At 42.7% G+C, this 16,416-nt stretch overlaps 1 protein-coding gene across 1 annotated transcript in view; it reads right to left on the bottom strand.

Moving 5' to 3' along the window:
- The window catches only part of HSD17B3 (hydroxysteroid 17-beta dehydrogenase 3), a 54,509-nt gene extending 47,005 nt beyond the window's left edge, over positions 1-7,504 (bottom strand). The window contains exons 1-2 of the mRNA XM_036904392.2: positions 7,276-7,504; positions 4,526-4,572 (exon numbers count right to left, since the gene is read on the bottom strand). Coding sequence (XP_036760287.2) covers positions 4,526-4,572; positions 7,276-7,429 — 201 coding nt within the window. The 5' untranslated portion in view covers positions 7,430-7,504. The remainder of the gene's footprint in view (positions 1-4,525; positions 4,573-7,275) is intronic.
- Positions 7,505-16,416: the final 8,912 nt, after the last annotated feature.

Genomic DNA, 16,416 nt, shown 5'->3' with positions numbered 1-16,416 from the left:
CTCAAGAATGGACTAACAGGTACCAAAGGGAAAGGGACTGGGGAGGATGGGTGGGTAGGGAGGGATAAGGGGGGGAGAAGTAGGGGGGTATTAAGATTAACATGCATGGGGGGGTAGGAGAAAAGGGAGGGCTGTACAACACAGAGAAGGCAAGTAGTGATTCTACAACATTTTGCTATGCTGATGGACAGTGACTGTAAAGGGGTTTATAGGGGAGACCTGGTATAGGGGAGAGCCTAGTAAACATAATATTCGTCAGGTAAGTGTAGATTAGTGATAGCAAAAAAAAAAAAAAAAGGGCAGTTCCTGTGTGGTAACCTCCAACGAGTTCTACACAAGGGTATAAAGGGCATATAAAAGTGTAGGCAAAGGGTCTGTTTGTGTTTGTACAGAGGATCAAAGCCTAATTGGGCTACCCCGAAAATGAACTAAGATATGATATGAAAAAGAACTTCCAACATCTGCACCCTCTGGAAGACTCATGCCAGAAGATGATCATCAAAAAACCCCAACAAAGATCCACGCACTGCTACAGCTGTAGATGCACTCATCCCACCAGTTCCTGGACTTGCCATGGGAATGAGGAAGGAGATATCTAAGCTGGCCTGTGCATACAGTAAAACAACAAAATTGGACTGGATCTATACTGTTGGAACTCAACCAAGAATTTGGAGAAGTGCAAATTGTAGCGCTCCAAAGTCTTACAACTACAAACTATTTATTGTTAAAAGAACATATGGCATGTGAACAGTCCCCAGGAATGGGTTGTTTTAATTTGTCTGATTTCTCTCAGACTGTTCAAGTTCATTTGGACAATATCCACCATATCATAGATAAGTTTTCACAAATGCCTAAGGTGCCTAACTGGTTTTCTTGGTTTCACTGCAGATGGCTGGTAATTACAGATATGCTTTGGTTATGTAACTATACTCCTATTATGTTAATGTGTGTGTGCAATTTAAGTAGTAGCTTAAAACCTATACATGCTGAAGTTACTCTACAAGAAGATATATCAAAGAAATAATCAATCTTCCCATGTTTTCTTCCGCCTGCTACTTCTATAGCTTTTCTTCTTCCTTCCTAATTACAACCCTTAAATAGAATTCGTGCCTCATATCAAATTTACCGAGTATCATAATTCTTCCAAGTGGTAAAGATACCTCAAGACAAATGCTGGGCATAGAAGCCACAGGGCATAAATATGCAAAGAAGTAAAAAGCTAACTTTTTCAAACAATAAGGCTTCTCTCTCACTTACCAACTTCACATTTCCTTGTATGGCCCCGGAAGATGACTGGTTAGCCAGAGACGGGTAAGATTCCTCAAGGGAGGAACAACCTAAGTCAGGCACAGTCGCAGGGGGGCCATCAGGTGAGAAATTGGGGATCAACAGAGGTGAGGCTTAGAACCTCACCCCCCCGTTCTGAGAGAAATCTTCTGCATACGTGGATGTTTTATTGCCCTGGTCTAGCTTGGATTAACACATAGTCTACAGGCACACACCTGATCATCTACATGTGCTCTCTTACAACACTAAACTATGTTTTCTACCTTTATCTTGTATCTACCTACCACTTCAGCATTTTATTAAAAATAATAATAATAAATGGAGAAATGTGGTATCCACATATAAATCAAGTATAAAAACCAAATGAGTATTCATATTTGAACTGACTGTTTATAGTTCATAATGCATGAGCAAAACCGAAAGTTTCTGTGATGACTGCCCTTGTACTGTTCACTATGTAACTTATTCATTATGTAAGAATTTGTTCTACATGTAAAAACTTGTTTGTTATGCCTCAGAAGATTGGAGACTGACAAAAATTAGGCTTGGGGTGGAATAATGATTGTGCATTGAGCATTGACTCCCCTATACAGAATTTTATTGTCGTTAACAACCATTTGATCAATAAATATGAGAGATGCCCTCACAAAAAAAAAAAAAAAAAAGAAGGACAGACTTCCAATGGTAAAATAAATTAGTAACCGGGATGTAATGTATAGCATAAGGAATATAGTCAAGATATTGTAACAGCCTGGTAGGGTGATAGCTGGAACCTAGAATTATGTATATAAATGTTCTACCACTGTGTTGTACACTTGAAACTCATGTAATGTAATACTGTGTGTCAACTACCCTTCAATAAAAAATAATTATTAAAAAAAAAAAAAATACCACTATTTCCTAATTTGTAGGAATGTGGTGAAGATTAAATGGATCAGTAGTCATCAAGTGCTTAGAACAGTGCCTGACCCATAGTAAGGCCCAACAAGTGTTTGCCATCATTGTCATTGTTATTATTAAGAAATAAGTCTCTGAATCTTCTGCATACGTGGATGTTTTATTGCCCTTGTCTAGCTTGGATTAACACATAGTCTACAGGCACACACCTGATCATCTACATTTGCTCTCTTACAACACTAAACTATGTTTTCTACCTTTATCTTGTATCTACCTACCACTTCAGCATTTTATTAAAAATAATAATAATAAAGAGAGAAATGTGGTATCCACATATAAATCAAGTATAAAAACCAAATGAGTATTCATATTTGAACTGACTGTTTAGAATTCATAATGCATGAGCAAAACCGAAAGTTTCTGTGATGACTGCCCTTGTACTGTTCACCATGTAACTTATTCATTGTGTAAGAATTTGTTCTACATGTAAGAACTTGTTTGTTATGCCTCAGAAGATTGGAGACTGACGAAAATTAGGCTTGAGGTGGATTAATGATTGTGCATTGAGCATTGACTCCCCTATACAGAATTTTATTGTCGTTAACAACCATTTGATCAATAAATATGAGAGATGCCCTCACAAAAAAAAAAAAAAAAAAAAAAAATGGGACAGACTTCCAATGGTAAAATAAATAAGTAACCAGGATGTAATGTATAGCATAAGGAATATAGTCAAGATATTGTAACAGCTTGGTAGGGTGATAGCTGGAACCTAGAATTATGTATATAAATGTTTTATCACTGTGTTGTACACTTGAAACTAATGTAATGTAATACTGTGCATCAACTACCCTTCAATAAAAAATAATTATTTAAAAAAAAAAAAAAAAAAAAAAAAAAGACTCCGAGGGAACCACAAGCAGACCAGGTCAGCATGAATTTGAGGAAAGAATCTGGAAAATCATAAAGAGCAAACTTGAATTTCTCAACACTTCAGAGAATGGAGAGTTAAGGTCATGGATCTTTGGCTGCGATCTGGTCTAAGGTGGGAAACAGTAATATAAAAGGGATACAGTTTCGGTGCAAATGACTAGAAAAGCTTTCCTTTTGATTCTGGGGTACGGAAGACATGAGGCATGGCAAAGCGGTTACTGGGTAGTCGCTGCAGCCTCGGCACTCAAATATGACTGCTCATCGACTGAGTGCCAGGCTCTACTGACCATCAGCATGTAGTGATAAAGAAATAGGATAAGAGTAAAGAACTCTTTTGCTCAAAAAAAAGCAGAGTTGAGGCAGGATGTCAGAACCAAAGATATGAACATCAGAGGCAGGAGGATGGGAGGCAGACCCCAAAGCCCCACACTGGGAGCTTTTCCCGTTTGTTAACATGCCAGAAGTTTCTGTCAAGGGCCTCCGACACACTCTGAACGCCTCACACGAGATGGTTTGGCATCTGTTGTAGTGCAGGCCTTTGGGGACACAAAGTTCTGCACAGTGTTGAATGGTGTTTTCATAATTGAAGTTGTTTTCATCATGTTTTTAAGGTATTTTGATTTTTTAGCAATGCTCTTCTTATAAATTCCAGGACTCCATTTCTTCTATTGTATTTTACATGGGTCTAGAGGTCAGTGGAATAGGCATAAGGAAGGAATCGAGTATACAGGTATTCCAGGAAATAATACTTGATTAATGAAAATGGGAAACTCTTAATAATAATAGCATACAAACCTTCATGTTGTATAAATGCACTTTTTTTAAAGTATAGCTATCTATCATCCATTTATCTGCAGAGAAACAATAGCCTATAAGGAATGCCCATAAGGGCATTAGGCACTCTAAGGAAATACCCAGACACTAATCATAGTCCAGTGAATGTTAGTCCTCTCTGATCCTCTATAATATTTTGTAATGCCCATTACTTTTCTTGCAATGAAAGTCACAGATGATATGCCACACCTACACAAATTATTTTTTTTAAATCAATATATGCCCTCACTATAATGTAAAGGGTAAGTAAAAGGAAAGTAGGTTATCATTTTTTTAATTGTGTTTAAATTGTGTTTCATTTTTCTTAATGCAATGGTACAATTACAGTAGAAAATAACAATGCCCCCGTAAATTTCCAGAACTCCTAAGGGGAGACATCTTTGAATATCACTATATTTTTTTAAAGGAGTTGAGATTATGGTTTTCAAACTTGCTATTTTAAAGAAAATATTTCTCTTCATGAATGAATGTCTTTTGCTTTTGTAATTAGAAAACTAGTGTCTGGGGTGGGGCTCCCGCAACCATGATGTGTTCAACACAAGGGGAGGAGAAAGCCTCCTAGAGCATAGCTTACCTCGAAGGAATAAGCTTTCCCAATCCCATCTCCAGCTCCGGTGATCACTGCAAAAAGCAGACGTAGTTTTGAGGATCAGAATCACCGTCAAGTTCTCTTGCTCACCGGCTGCGTTTTGTTTCCTGGCAGGCCTGCCCTCCAGGACACAGCATCGCAGAGCAGCGTCCTGCTGCCCTCCTGCCCACCTCTGCTCAACTGGGAAGCTTTCAGCCCTTGACTCCTTAAACGTTTTGACATAATGTTCAAAATTAAGCTTGTTTTGGGAGGGGTTAGGAATGCATCTCAAAATGAAACAGAGGATCTCACCTAGGGAACATTTCATTCATTCAAGCCCCATAAGGGCATTAGGCACTCTAAGCTTCAATTCATCAAGGGAAACAGCAGTGTTCGCTGTTATCTCTCCACCCACACACACAGCTGTCACTGTAGGACATTCAAGGTTCCTCCTAAAAGTCAAGTTCTCTCCCACTTCCTCCTCACCCCGCCGGACAGCAGCCATCAGAGACTGTGGTAGAAAGGGAACTTAGAAAGGAAAACACAGATATGCGAAAATGCAATGAAATGATAGGGCTGGAAGAACTAGTACTCAATCAAGCTATTGATGAGTATATAACAATCAGATGGCTTCCAATCCTTTTACATCCAACGTTACCTACACAGTTAATGACTGAGCTCTAGGATGAACCTAGTTTGTATTAACGGCACAATTTCAGATTGCACCACAATTTTGGATGTAGTATCTGCAGCTTACCCTGCACTAAAGGAAGGGGATGTCTTCCAAAAGTGTGACCATAAGCTCCATGTCCATCTTGACCTAAGTGTGACAGCAAGCCAGGTTTCCAGCTCAAAGCAACCCGCAAGCAGAAGCACCTCATTTTAATAATTACTAATGATTTGATCTGTTTGTTTAGGCACTTTGAAGTGAATCCATGTATATTACCTGTTTCACTTAGGAGAGATATCATGTTACCACCTATCTTCCCTCCCACCTTCCCCTTCCTTAGGGGAGCTTCACAGCCACCCAATACAGGGCCCATCCTGTAGTTATGAGAACATCAGTCAATGGCTGATGTCTGCTGAGGGCTCACCTCCCACCATGCTCTGTATCAGGTGTGTCAGAGACATCTTATCATTTAATATCAAAACAAGCCTATAATGGAGGGACCATCATTTTCCTTAGATTATATGAGAAAGCTCTTAACTTGATCAGGATCACACTGATAAAAATAATGATGACAGAATTGGAACCCAGGCTGGCTGACTTTGGGACCACACGTCTACAAAGATACACCAGAGACATAATCAGGAGCTCAGCCACAGAGCTCTGGGGAACTTAAAAGTTTGGCCTCTGCTTAACTGTTTCTTCTTGCCTCCCAACTTGAAATACATTATCTCCCTGATAGCTGCCTATGCCCAAGATTTTATTCTCATTAATGACAACTCTATTCAATATTGATTCAAAAAACAGGTCAAGAGGATATATTTTAATTGGGGTCAACAAGTGTTCTAGTCTCTGTGGCCCCATGTGAACTTCTTTTGCAACGGGTGTTCATAGAAGGGCTTTGCCCTACACTGGGTGGCAGCCATGGTGCAAAGTTCCAAGCTCTCTCTGTGTACGCGGGCATTTGAACCTGTGTAGAGCAGACTACTTGGGTCCAGAAAACTCGAGCCAAGCTGTTCAGCAAGCCTACCAGAGACAGCATACTGCCCCAGAGCAAGGGGGTGCTCACACATACACATGCAGATTCTTCAAATGTAACAAGCAACAGTTAAAAACAATTCTCGTTCTAAACAATTTTCATACAGATGGTAACTTTTCAATTTAGCAAATAATGATCCAGGACATCCAGTTAAGTTAAATTTTAGGTAGACAACAAATAATTTTTTAGTACCGATTTGTCCCATTTAATATTTGGGATATCATATACTAAAAAATTGTCTCCTCTTTATCTGAAATTCAAATTTAACTGAACATCCTCTGCTTTATCTAGCAGCCCTATAAGGTTGTTTACAACCTCTCCTGTTTAACCTGGTATGGTATTTCTAAAGCTGCTTAAATTCTTTTATTTCTTTTTTTCTTAAGTCATTGGATTTCTTGATGCCCAACTTGGACATATAACCTTCAGTGATGCTGAAACCATATCCTCACGCCCTTTACCTTAAGCCCAGGCATGGGCTGAAATCCTGCGTGGCCATTCAAGGAGCTAAATCCCACTGGGAGACAGCCATCAATCAGCAGGGGACACAAAGCAGACCCAAATTCCATATGTAACCATCTTAGAAACATCTCTAGAGATCTTTGCTGCCTTGATTTTGTAATACACCCACTTCATGAAAGGGCCTGGAGAAAATATTTTTAGCAAAGTGAAGTAAAATTATCTTGATTTTAGAATTTTGAAACACTCTTTGACATAATGTAAGCACCCTGCACTTTTCGAAAGTCTGAAGATGATGCAGAAGCTTCCCAGCATTTATTATCTGTATCCTCACAACCTCCAAAACAAGAAAACCCAGCGAGTGGGGACAAGAAGACAAACACGGAGGTGGGAACTGAGTGGTAATGCCCAGTGGGGCTGCCTGTACCCCAGATCTTCTTTGCCAGACAACTTCATGCCTTCCAGCCACCCGAATTAAAATCACCCAAAAGAATTATATCTCTGCTCTCAAAGGGAGGGGATGCAATACACCTTTTGAAACATTGACAATAATAAGCAGACAAACCAGAAACAAGAGATGGAGGCTTTCTTTACCTGCCCACTGTCCCATGGACTTCAAGAAAGACGTTGGCAAAACCTTCCAGAAGTGCAGGAAAACACATCTAGAGAATCTCACACACTTCACCAGGTGGACAAGACACACCAGCAGCCCTACAAAAATAAAGAACTGCTCCAGAAGGTCCCCCATGACTGCCCGGCCGCTGATGCCTTTTGGAACCCAGCAGATCCCTCCCTGGCCTCGCAGGCGTGACTGCTTCGGGCTGTGCCAGCCGTGCTCTGGAGTCCCCGGGTGCGTGCGACTGTGTCAAGGCATTAGATTAAAGTAACTTCTTACACAATCCTCTGATTCACAAGCTTTGGGAGAAAGTATTCTTTCCAGTATCTTTAGAGCACGTTTGGGCTTTGGTGACCTCGGAGGAGCCAGTGGGGAAGGAAGAGGTGGATGAGAGAAAAGATAAAGACTGGACAAAGAGGAAATGACAGCCCCGGGCTCTCTCCCTGGATTTGGAAGCTAAAAAGGATGCAAAATTTCTGAATTCCTTCATTCATTTATTCAACAAGTATTTATTGACTGCCTACCAGGTGGCTTCGCTGGTCAAGATGTTGGGAAGATAAAAAGAGTAAACAAGACCAAGTCGCTGCCCTGGAGGTACTGAGAGACCAGCAGGGGAGACAGACAATATGCAAACAGGATACTTACTGTCAGGTATCAGTACCAGAAAACATGCTGTTGAGGGACCTGTTAAAATGGCCAGAAAGCAGATACTTCAGACAGGTTCAAGGTGTCCAGCAAGTGAAGAGGGAACATTTTGAGCTGAAATTTCAATGAAACGGAGTCAGCCCTGCAAAGACAAGGTGCCCTCCAGGCTGAGAGGACAGGCTGCACAAATGCCCTGAAAAGAGAAGGAGCTGTACCTTTGACAAATAAACAGCCCTCATGGTAGAGGGACCACCTCTAGAGAAGAAGGTCAGGAAAGAGTAAAGATGGCGGAGGTGTGGGGCAGAGCCAGGTGTGCAAGGTGAGGAGTTTGGACTTCTGTCTGTGGGCATGGTTAAACCATGGAGCCATGTCCCCTGAATTACGCTTTTAGAAGGTCACTCTGGATGCTGAGAAGATGACCTGCTGGGGGTGGGGATGGGGTGCGTGACAACCAAAGCAGGGGCAAGGAGACCATAGCAGTCACCCAGAAGGGTGTCCCAGTGTCCAGTCACCCAGCCCTTCTTTGTTCTACCCATGCTCACTCATTTGGGAGGTTGCCCACCCTCTTGATTTCAAAGACTCTGTATGCCAAGGACCCCCAAATGTGTGACTTAATGGTTACACAAGTTGGTCTTCCAGACTTCCATCTGCAGCTGTCTACTGATAGCTCCATCTGAACGCTTAAGAGGATTTCAGACTTCATATGTCAACAGCTGGTTTCTAATATTATCTCCAAGTGTCAAAACCTGCTCCTCTCAAAGACATCCCAGTCTCAGGAAATGGCAGCTCTTATCTTCCAGTTGCTCAGGTTAAAACCCTTGGAGATATCCTTGTCTCCTCTCTCTCTCACATCCCACAGTTAACCTGTCTCCTGTTGACAAACAATTAGATTTTATTTCAGTTTTAGATTATGCTGGACAACACTGCCCTGAATATTCTTGTATCTGTACTTGGCCACATGTGTGCAAGGTCCTCTTGCTCTCTAATAGAAACCACTTTTAGACATATGAAGCTTGAGGTCCTGTTGGGCATTCAAACGGAGGGACAGATAGCAGTGGATATGTTAGGCTGGCCAGCTTGGGTTACAGTAAGTTACATGGTTGGGGGTCCCCCCCCTATACACCCACAAGAGTGCTGGGTCCCACCTGCTGCATAGGTCCAGACATAATGACTCTGCTCTATTGCAGGGTCAGCTCTAGACCACCTCAATAAAACAAATAGCACAATAAAGTGAATCAAATGAATTTTTCAGTTTCCCAGTGCACATAAAAGTTATGTTTATGCTCTAGTCTATTAAGTATACAATAGCTTTATGTCTAAAAACATGTACATGCCTTAATTAAAAAATACTTTATTGTTAAAAATTGCTAGCCATCATGTGAGATTTAAGCAAGTTGTAATTACTGATCACAGATCACCACAACAAATAAAATAATAGTGAAAAAATTTGAAACATTGTGAGAATTGCCAAAATGGGACACAGACACAAAGTGAGCAAACGCTGTTGAAAAACAATACAGATAGACATGCTGGACATGGGCTTGCCACAAACCTTTGATTAGTAAAGAATGCACTATCTGTGAAGCACAACAAATACAAGCTCGATAAAAACAAGGGATGTGCATACAACTTCAATTTTACTAGTGAATCAGGCAGGTCCACTCAGGAGATACAAATCACACAGCAGTCTGAACAGGGACTACACACCAGAAAGAAAATTATTAACCATTTATAGGGAATTAGCAACTGAATAGACCTAAAAGAGAGCTCAAAAGATTATCCAAGGGTTGAAGGAGGGTATCTGAGGAACAAACAATCTTGGAAGAGAAGCCCTGGACCCAAGGCTGGGTTCAGACGTCAGCGGACAGAGTGCGATTGGGGCCAACCGGGCGGTGACCAAGTTCTCTGGCTGCCCTGGGACAGAGCTGTTCCCTGGGCGTGGGGAAGGTTGCTCTCGGAAACTGTGGCCTGGACAGCAAACCCCCTGGGAGGCTGACAAAACGTCCAGGTGTTGGAGAGCTGCAGTGGAGTGAGCACGCCTGGGGCTCCATTTGGGAAGAAGTGACATTTACCTTCACAGTATGCAGTCCTTCCATCTATAAACAGGGCATATCTCTCCTTTAAGGCCTCCATAATAATGTCCCTCAATAAATTCTTATAATTCCTCCAAAAAGTCTTGCATTTATAGAAGTTTATATTAAGAAAAAATATCTAAAACATACAAAAGTGGAGAGACTAACTGAATGAACCCCATTTACCCGTGTTCTAGGTGACTACAATGTCTGTTAATCATGAAATTAACTCTCATTTCATGTCTACTGGTACTGTGTATGTGCCCTCTTTCTTTACCTCCATAAGGCGAAGATGCTTTAAAGGAGCAACATAAGAACGATGCTGTTATTAGAACTTAACAGTTAATAGTAATCCTTTAATACCATCAAATAGTATTAAAATTTTCCTTATTGTCACATATGTATTTCAAGTTGACTTATGAATCAGGGTCTTTCTTAAAGGACTACACATTGCATTCAGTTGATACACTTCGTCTCTTCCCCCACCACTCTTTTCAAATTCCCTTTTACTAGCATTTATTTGTTGAAGAAACTAAGTTGTTTATCTTATAGAAGTTTTCCATACCTTGAATTTTGCTGATTGCCTCTGCATGCTGTCTCCTACATTTCTTTTACACTAGTAACTGTAAAGCAGGAGGTCCACAAACTTTTCATTTAAGGGGCCAGATAATGAGGGATTTTGACTCAAGGAGCCATATGGCCTCTGTTGCAAAAAGACCCTGGCCATGACAGTACAAAAGCAGCCATAAGCACTTGAACAGTAACAACATGAATGAGCTGCAACTTGAGAGCATTTTGCTGAGTAAAATAAGTCAGACAAATACCACATGACTTCTTACATGTGGAATCTACATATATACATTTACATATATAATAAAAAGCTAAGCTCTTAGACACAGAGAATAGATCAGTGGTTGCCATAAGCAAGGAGAAGCAGGGTGAGAAATGCATGAATGACTTCTGTGCTTTCTAGCTTAAATAAAGTGATATCCTTTTCTTTAAAGAAAGAAAGGGTTGAGGAGAGCAACGAGCAGGAGTATCAGGAATCATGTGGAATTAATAGGTTCTCATGTTCTCTTGCCTTGAGAAGTTATTAATATCCAAGTAGCAGCAATCTAAGTCTCTACTCTATTGCTATCAAGGAGTTCAATATTTTGTTAGGTTTCCCTCCTCAAGGAGTTCTTGGGACCCGTTCAGGAACCTGCTCCCCAAATGCTACCCCCCAGCCCGGCAGTTCTGTCACTTCAGGCTCCGGGACGGTGCCCCACTTCCGCCGACTGCTCCCTGCCATCTTGTTGCTTCTTTTCAGGCTCTTGCCTCTCTGCTTCTTCCCAAGGGCGAATAAAAACATTTTACAAGATAGCTTAAGTTTAGATTTAGAGGGGGGAAAGTCCAGTATTGCAAGTTAATAATTCTGCTGGTTATACTCAGTTTATAGGCCCGTACAGCATCTCAGTCTGAATCATTTGCACAACATATATGTTCACACATTAAAAACTCCAGAGACCAAGACAGCTCTGAAATAAAAGGGTTTGCTGAGCCTTTACAGACGCAGCCAGATAAGGACTGAGTCCCAGGACAGGAAGTCTCTGACCAGCAGCAGGGCCAGTTCACAGAAAAAACTTGTCCAGGAAAGAAACGTCTTCAGATTTCCATTGGCCATAGGTAAGGAAGGTGGGCTAATGTGAAGCGGGACAGTCCTGGGAGAGGAGGTCAGTCCACAGAGAAGGCCCAGGGATCGGTTGTTGAGGATGGTGACACTGGTCCCGCACAAGGGGGACGCGCTGGTCCTGGGGACCTGCTACATGCTTGGTGGGATGACTGCATCCAGGAGGTGGAGTTTCCAGTGAGCAGCAGCCTGAGGCTATCGACTGGTGACCTTCCCTTGTCTCTGTCCCCCATTCTTCAGCCCTTAGGTCACTCATTTAGGATGTTTCAGAATTTTTCCTTATCAATATGTAATGGGGGTTGGGTGGAAGGGACCAACTTGAAAAAAATCTAATGTCTTGTCTCCTCCAGCTATGAGGAGGCAATGTAAACATTATGAATCAGAGAGAGTTTTGTAACAAGTGGTCTATCTCTGCATGTTCCTTATCTGTACAGAAACACTAATGATCAGTTCATCCAGGCTGGGGCCAAATATGACGGAAAGAGCAGTGGGATAAGAGATCTGTGGGACAGTCTGATGCAGACGTCCTAACTTGCAGCAGCTATGAAGAAGAGAAAAGGTTATGGATAATTTCATATGTATGTAGTATTTGTACATATATATAAATATTTGGAGGTAGGATCTAAAAAGAGAAACCAATGCATAGACAGTGTGATTGTCTTCACCTGACTTCTCCCTGATATGGGCCTTGTGAGGATAATTCTTTTAGAAAGTGATTCCAGTGAGCAGGAGCTGTGTTGGGACTGGGAGGCTGAACAGGGCAGGACAGAAAGACGTGATGTGTCCCTGGGCTGGCCACTGCTCTAGATGATTGAGGCTGTCCGGCCGGGAAGCCTCTGGGAACCTGTAGAATGCATCTGTTGCTCTTTGGCCTGAAGTGCAGGAGTGTGTGTGTGTGTGTCCCTGTCGGCTCCTGTACCCATTGATCAAGTTTGCCCCTGGGGTTTCACCTCCCTCACTTCCAAGCTTGCTCCAGATGATTAGCAAATAACTGGGTGAAGCGGAGCCCCAGGGAGGAAAGCCAGAGGTGCGGCTGCTGCCAAGTTCAGCCTGCACTCCTCCGCAACCCCGCCGTTTGCGTACCATGTCCCTTTCTGCCAAGATCTCTATCTGGAGCAGCTTCTCGGTTCATGGGTCGGTTGCTCATACAGCTATGGGCGACCTTAAGGACACAGTACAAGAGAGCAAACTAGAATTAGAGCAGAAAGCCTTGGCCAGTGGTGGTCTCCTGTCCTTTCCATTTTGCTGGCTGCCCTTTACCCAGTATGCTGTGGGCACCAGACGGTGCACTAGCACTTCCCGAGGGTTACGTATCTGATTTAATCCTCATGAGGGGGATGTCCTACTCCTCCTGTTTGATGGTTGGTTGTGCATCTCTGTGTGCTGTCAAAGGAGTGAGAGGCATAAAGGCTTGTAGAAAAGTCCATCACTCTGCCCTGACTGCTTTATTTTCCTTTCGAGCATATTATTTATTGGTTCATCTATTTGCTTGCTGTTGGTCTCCAGCCACTAGAATGTCAGTTCTGTTGGAATTGGGACTTGATCTGCTTAGTTAGAATAGTGCATGGGACAGAGTAGGTGGTCAGTAAATATTCAGTACTGAAGAGGCTACTACTGGGTGAATTACTACTGGGTGAGGTTTCACTGGTAAGGGCACAATGTAGTTTGCCCTGTTTAAGGACTTCCTGATGGAGATGTGACAGACACTAGTACAGGTAAGGGGCAAGTTGTAAAGTCTTAGGGAGCAGGCTTAGGTCTCAACTGGCAGCCCACTGCATATGGAGTCAGGGATGAGGAAAAGATGAGGCACAGGAAAAGATGGGAAGGGATTCACTCACAAAAACCACGTTTATCAATATTCACTGGTGCTTATGTGAGTCACAGGGCACCTGGAGGACTCAGTGGTTACATACAGTGTTATCGGATGTAGAGGAGGGAGCAAAGGTAATCAGCAACTGGAGAAATCCAGAGGAAGACATAGGCCTGCAGGGGGGCTCTGTAAGATGTCTCGGAAGAATCGTTGTGAGTGATGTGTGTTCGGGAAAAGGATGACAGGGAGAGACCTAGAGAGAACCTGACTTTGTGGCCAAGCTGTCAGAGCCAATGCAGGCAAAGTTCATGTTACCTGCTCATGCAGGTCAACTGTCATACAGAAACGGAGAGCAGTTTTCATAAAGGAAAAACTATGACATGAATATTAGCTCCCTGAGGGTGAATTTCTTGAAGATGGCAAGGGTTAGAAACAATACAAATTATCTTGGGTTTGGGGGCCATGGATTGGTGGAGTTGGGGGCCCATGTGTGCAGCCAGTAGTTGAACCAGAACTCATTGTCCAGTGAACCACTGTTTTCCCCATCAGAGGAACTGGTCAGACAGCTCTTCAAAGGGCTGGAGGGCCCCGCGGTCCGGGAACTCACGAGCTCTTGGCCTTCCGTGCAGAGCCCGCCCCCCTCCTGCCGGCAGGGCGCCCGCCCATGTCTGTGGGGCTGTGGGGACAGGGTGCAGCTTGCTCCAGGACCCTGGCATTGAAGGAGTCATTCCTGACTCCCGCACACCTTCCTCACCTTTCAGTGTTCTAGCTCAGGGGACCAAATCCCAGGTGAGCAGTTCTGACCCTTCCTGGAATTCTGACAAACACTGTTACTATTACATGAATGATGGAAGTCCAGCCAGGAACGCGCAGCCCGAGGAAGAAGTGTGCTTTATGTTTTTATTTCTCCTTTCCTTTTCGCAAAACTTGCTAGGACAGAAATAAAGTCCCTGTGGTGTGGAGGGGAAGGGGACCATTCTTGACCACACCAGCCGGGTATTTGTTCTGAGCACCCTGCTAGCTACAGAGAAGCCACCGTGGGAGAGCCCATTGAGTGGGCCCAGGCTTGCCCACAAGGTGCGGCAGCCCCCATGCTGGCCCAAGATTCTCAGCAAAGGCCACCTCTCCTTACAATGCTGAGTAACTGGTGATTGCAAATCCAGTAAGACCTCCCTGGATCACGTGGTGCTCAGGGCCCTCAGATGGAGGCAAGTTTGAATGGTGGGAATACCGTTTGCCTAGTAGAGGTTACACATATTACTGAACAGATTGTGAAATCAGTACCATCTTCAGGATCATCCCTCTTGAGGCTACCCAGGCTGGAAAAATCATCTTTAAATTTCTCCCTGTCCTTTGTGCTCTGGACAGAAGCAGTCACCAGATCCAACATGATGACCAGTCCCCACCAGTGGGTGCTCTCCTCTTCATGCCTTGCCATCTCCATGAGACGGTGTGAAGTCTGGGGGCAGAAGGCAGAGCATGGGCTCTGGAGAAAGATGATCTGGAGGTGCAGTTGGGCTCTGTCACATGACATGGACATGGGAAACTTTCTGTCCCTCAAGTTAGTCTTATAAAATGGGGTTGAAAATACTTTTCACTGTGAGGACTATTGCACGGATTAAATAAAACAACATTTTTATAAATGCATTTGACTAAACAGTGTGGCCCCAGTTGCTCCTTTAGAAGTGGTCATGAATAGAAAAAATTTATAAGGATATGCCCCAGACATTCATGATGTTTATACACTGAGGTGGAAGGATTTATGGGCTTGTTTTTTTTTAACTTGTGTCTTTATGCTTTTCTATATTTTTAAGATTTCCACGATGAATAGGTACTACTTTTGTAACTGAAAATCATCAATGTGAATTTTAATTCCATCAAACCTTTAAGAACCAGCTGAGTTGATACTTCTTTTGTTAAAACATGCCAGGTCTTCCCACTGGCAGAGCAAGTTGCTGAAGCACTCTGAGATCGAGGTTGCTCACCTGTAAAATGGGGACTAAAAACTTTCCCAGACGAAGGTCAAAGAACATCTTAAGGTAAAAAACATGAGCAGAAAATAAACTGCAGAGGAAATATAACTAGTATGAAAGTGTGTGGAGTAATACTTAACTTTGTATGTGATTAGAAATACAAATTAAACACATAAAATACCACATATACATAAAACAGTGCATATAACTAGAAGCTGTTGCTCAGCATTCATGAGGATGCAGTGAGGCTGACAGTCCCCTTCGTGCCTTAGTGACATCCAATCTATTAACCTGGTAAAACTTTTTTGAAATGCACTACATACAATGTGGTATGCTAGTTGCCTAGAGTCGGGTGTAGGAATGGAGACTGACTACAAACATGGTGTGAGGGTTCTTTTTGGGGTGATGGAAATGTTCTAAAACTGGGCTGTAATTATGACTGCACAGATCTACACATTTACCAAGAAAATCATCAAATCATACAACAGTTGGTGAATGTTATGGTATTTAAATACCTCAATAAATCTATTGCCCAAAATTGGTAGAGCTGTGATATAAATCCAGGCCATCTGATTCCATTGCATGCCTGCTGCCTTCTTGTGCCAAGACAACAGGAACACAAAGATATCAGTTGGGAAATGCCAGCCGTTTAGATGCCAGCAATTTCCTTAAGATAAAATACATAAGTACCAGGTCACCCCATTTGAAGTATACACAGGGCAACACTATCTACCCCTACTCTTCAAGCCAGTACCCCAGGTTTGAGATGAGAATGAACAACTCAGTGTGAGGAATTGTCCCAAACCAAAGCTCCAAGCCCTTGGGAAGCTTCTGAGAAAAGGAACGGCCACCCTCACGTAGTCTCTGTTAGGCTGAAGAAAGGAAAAACAAGGACATGCAAACAGAACAGAGAGATGCCATAGGGGGAGAACAGACCAGACCCCAAAGTC

This window comes from Manis pentadactyla, chromosome 3 (genome assembly GCF_030020395.1).
Source record: "Manis pentadactyla isolate mManPen7 chromosome 3, mManPen7.hap1, whole genome shotgun sequence".
Taxonomy (NCBI): Eukaryota; Metazoa; Chordata; class Mammalia; order Pholidota; family Manidae; genus Manis; species Manis pentadactyla.
This window is presented reverse-complemented; position numbering and strand designations above follow the sequence as displayed.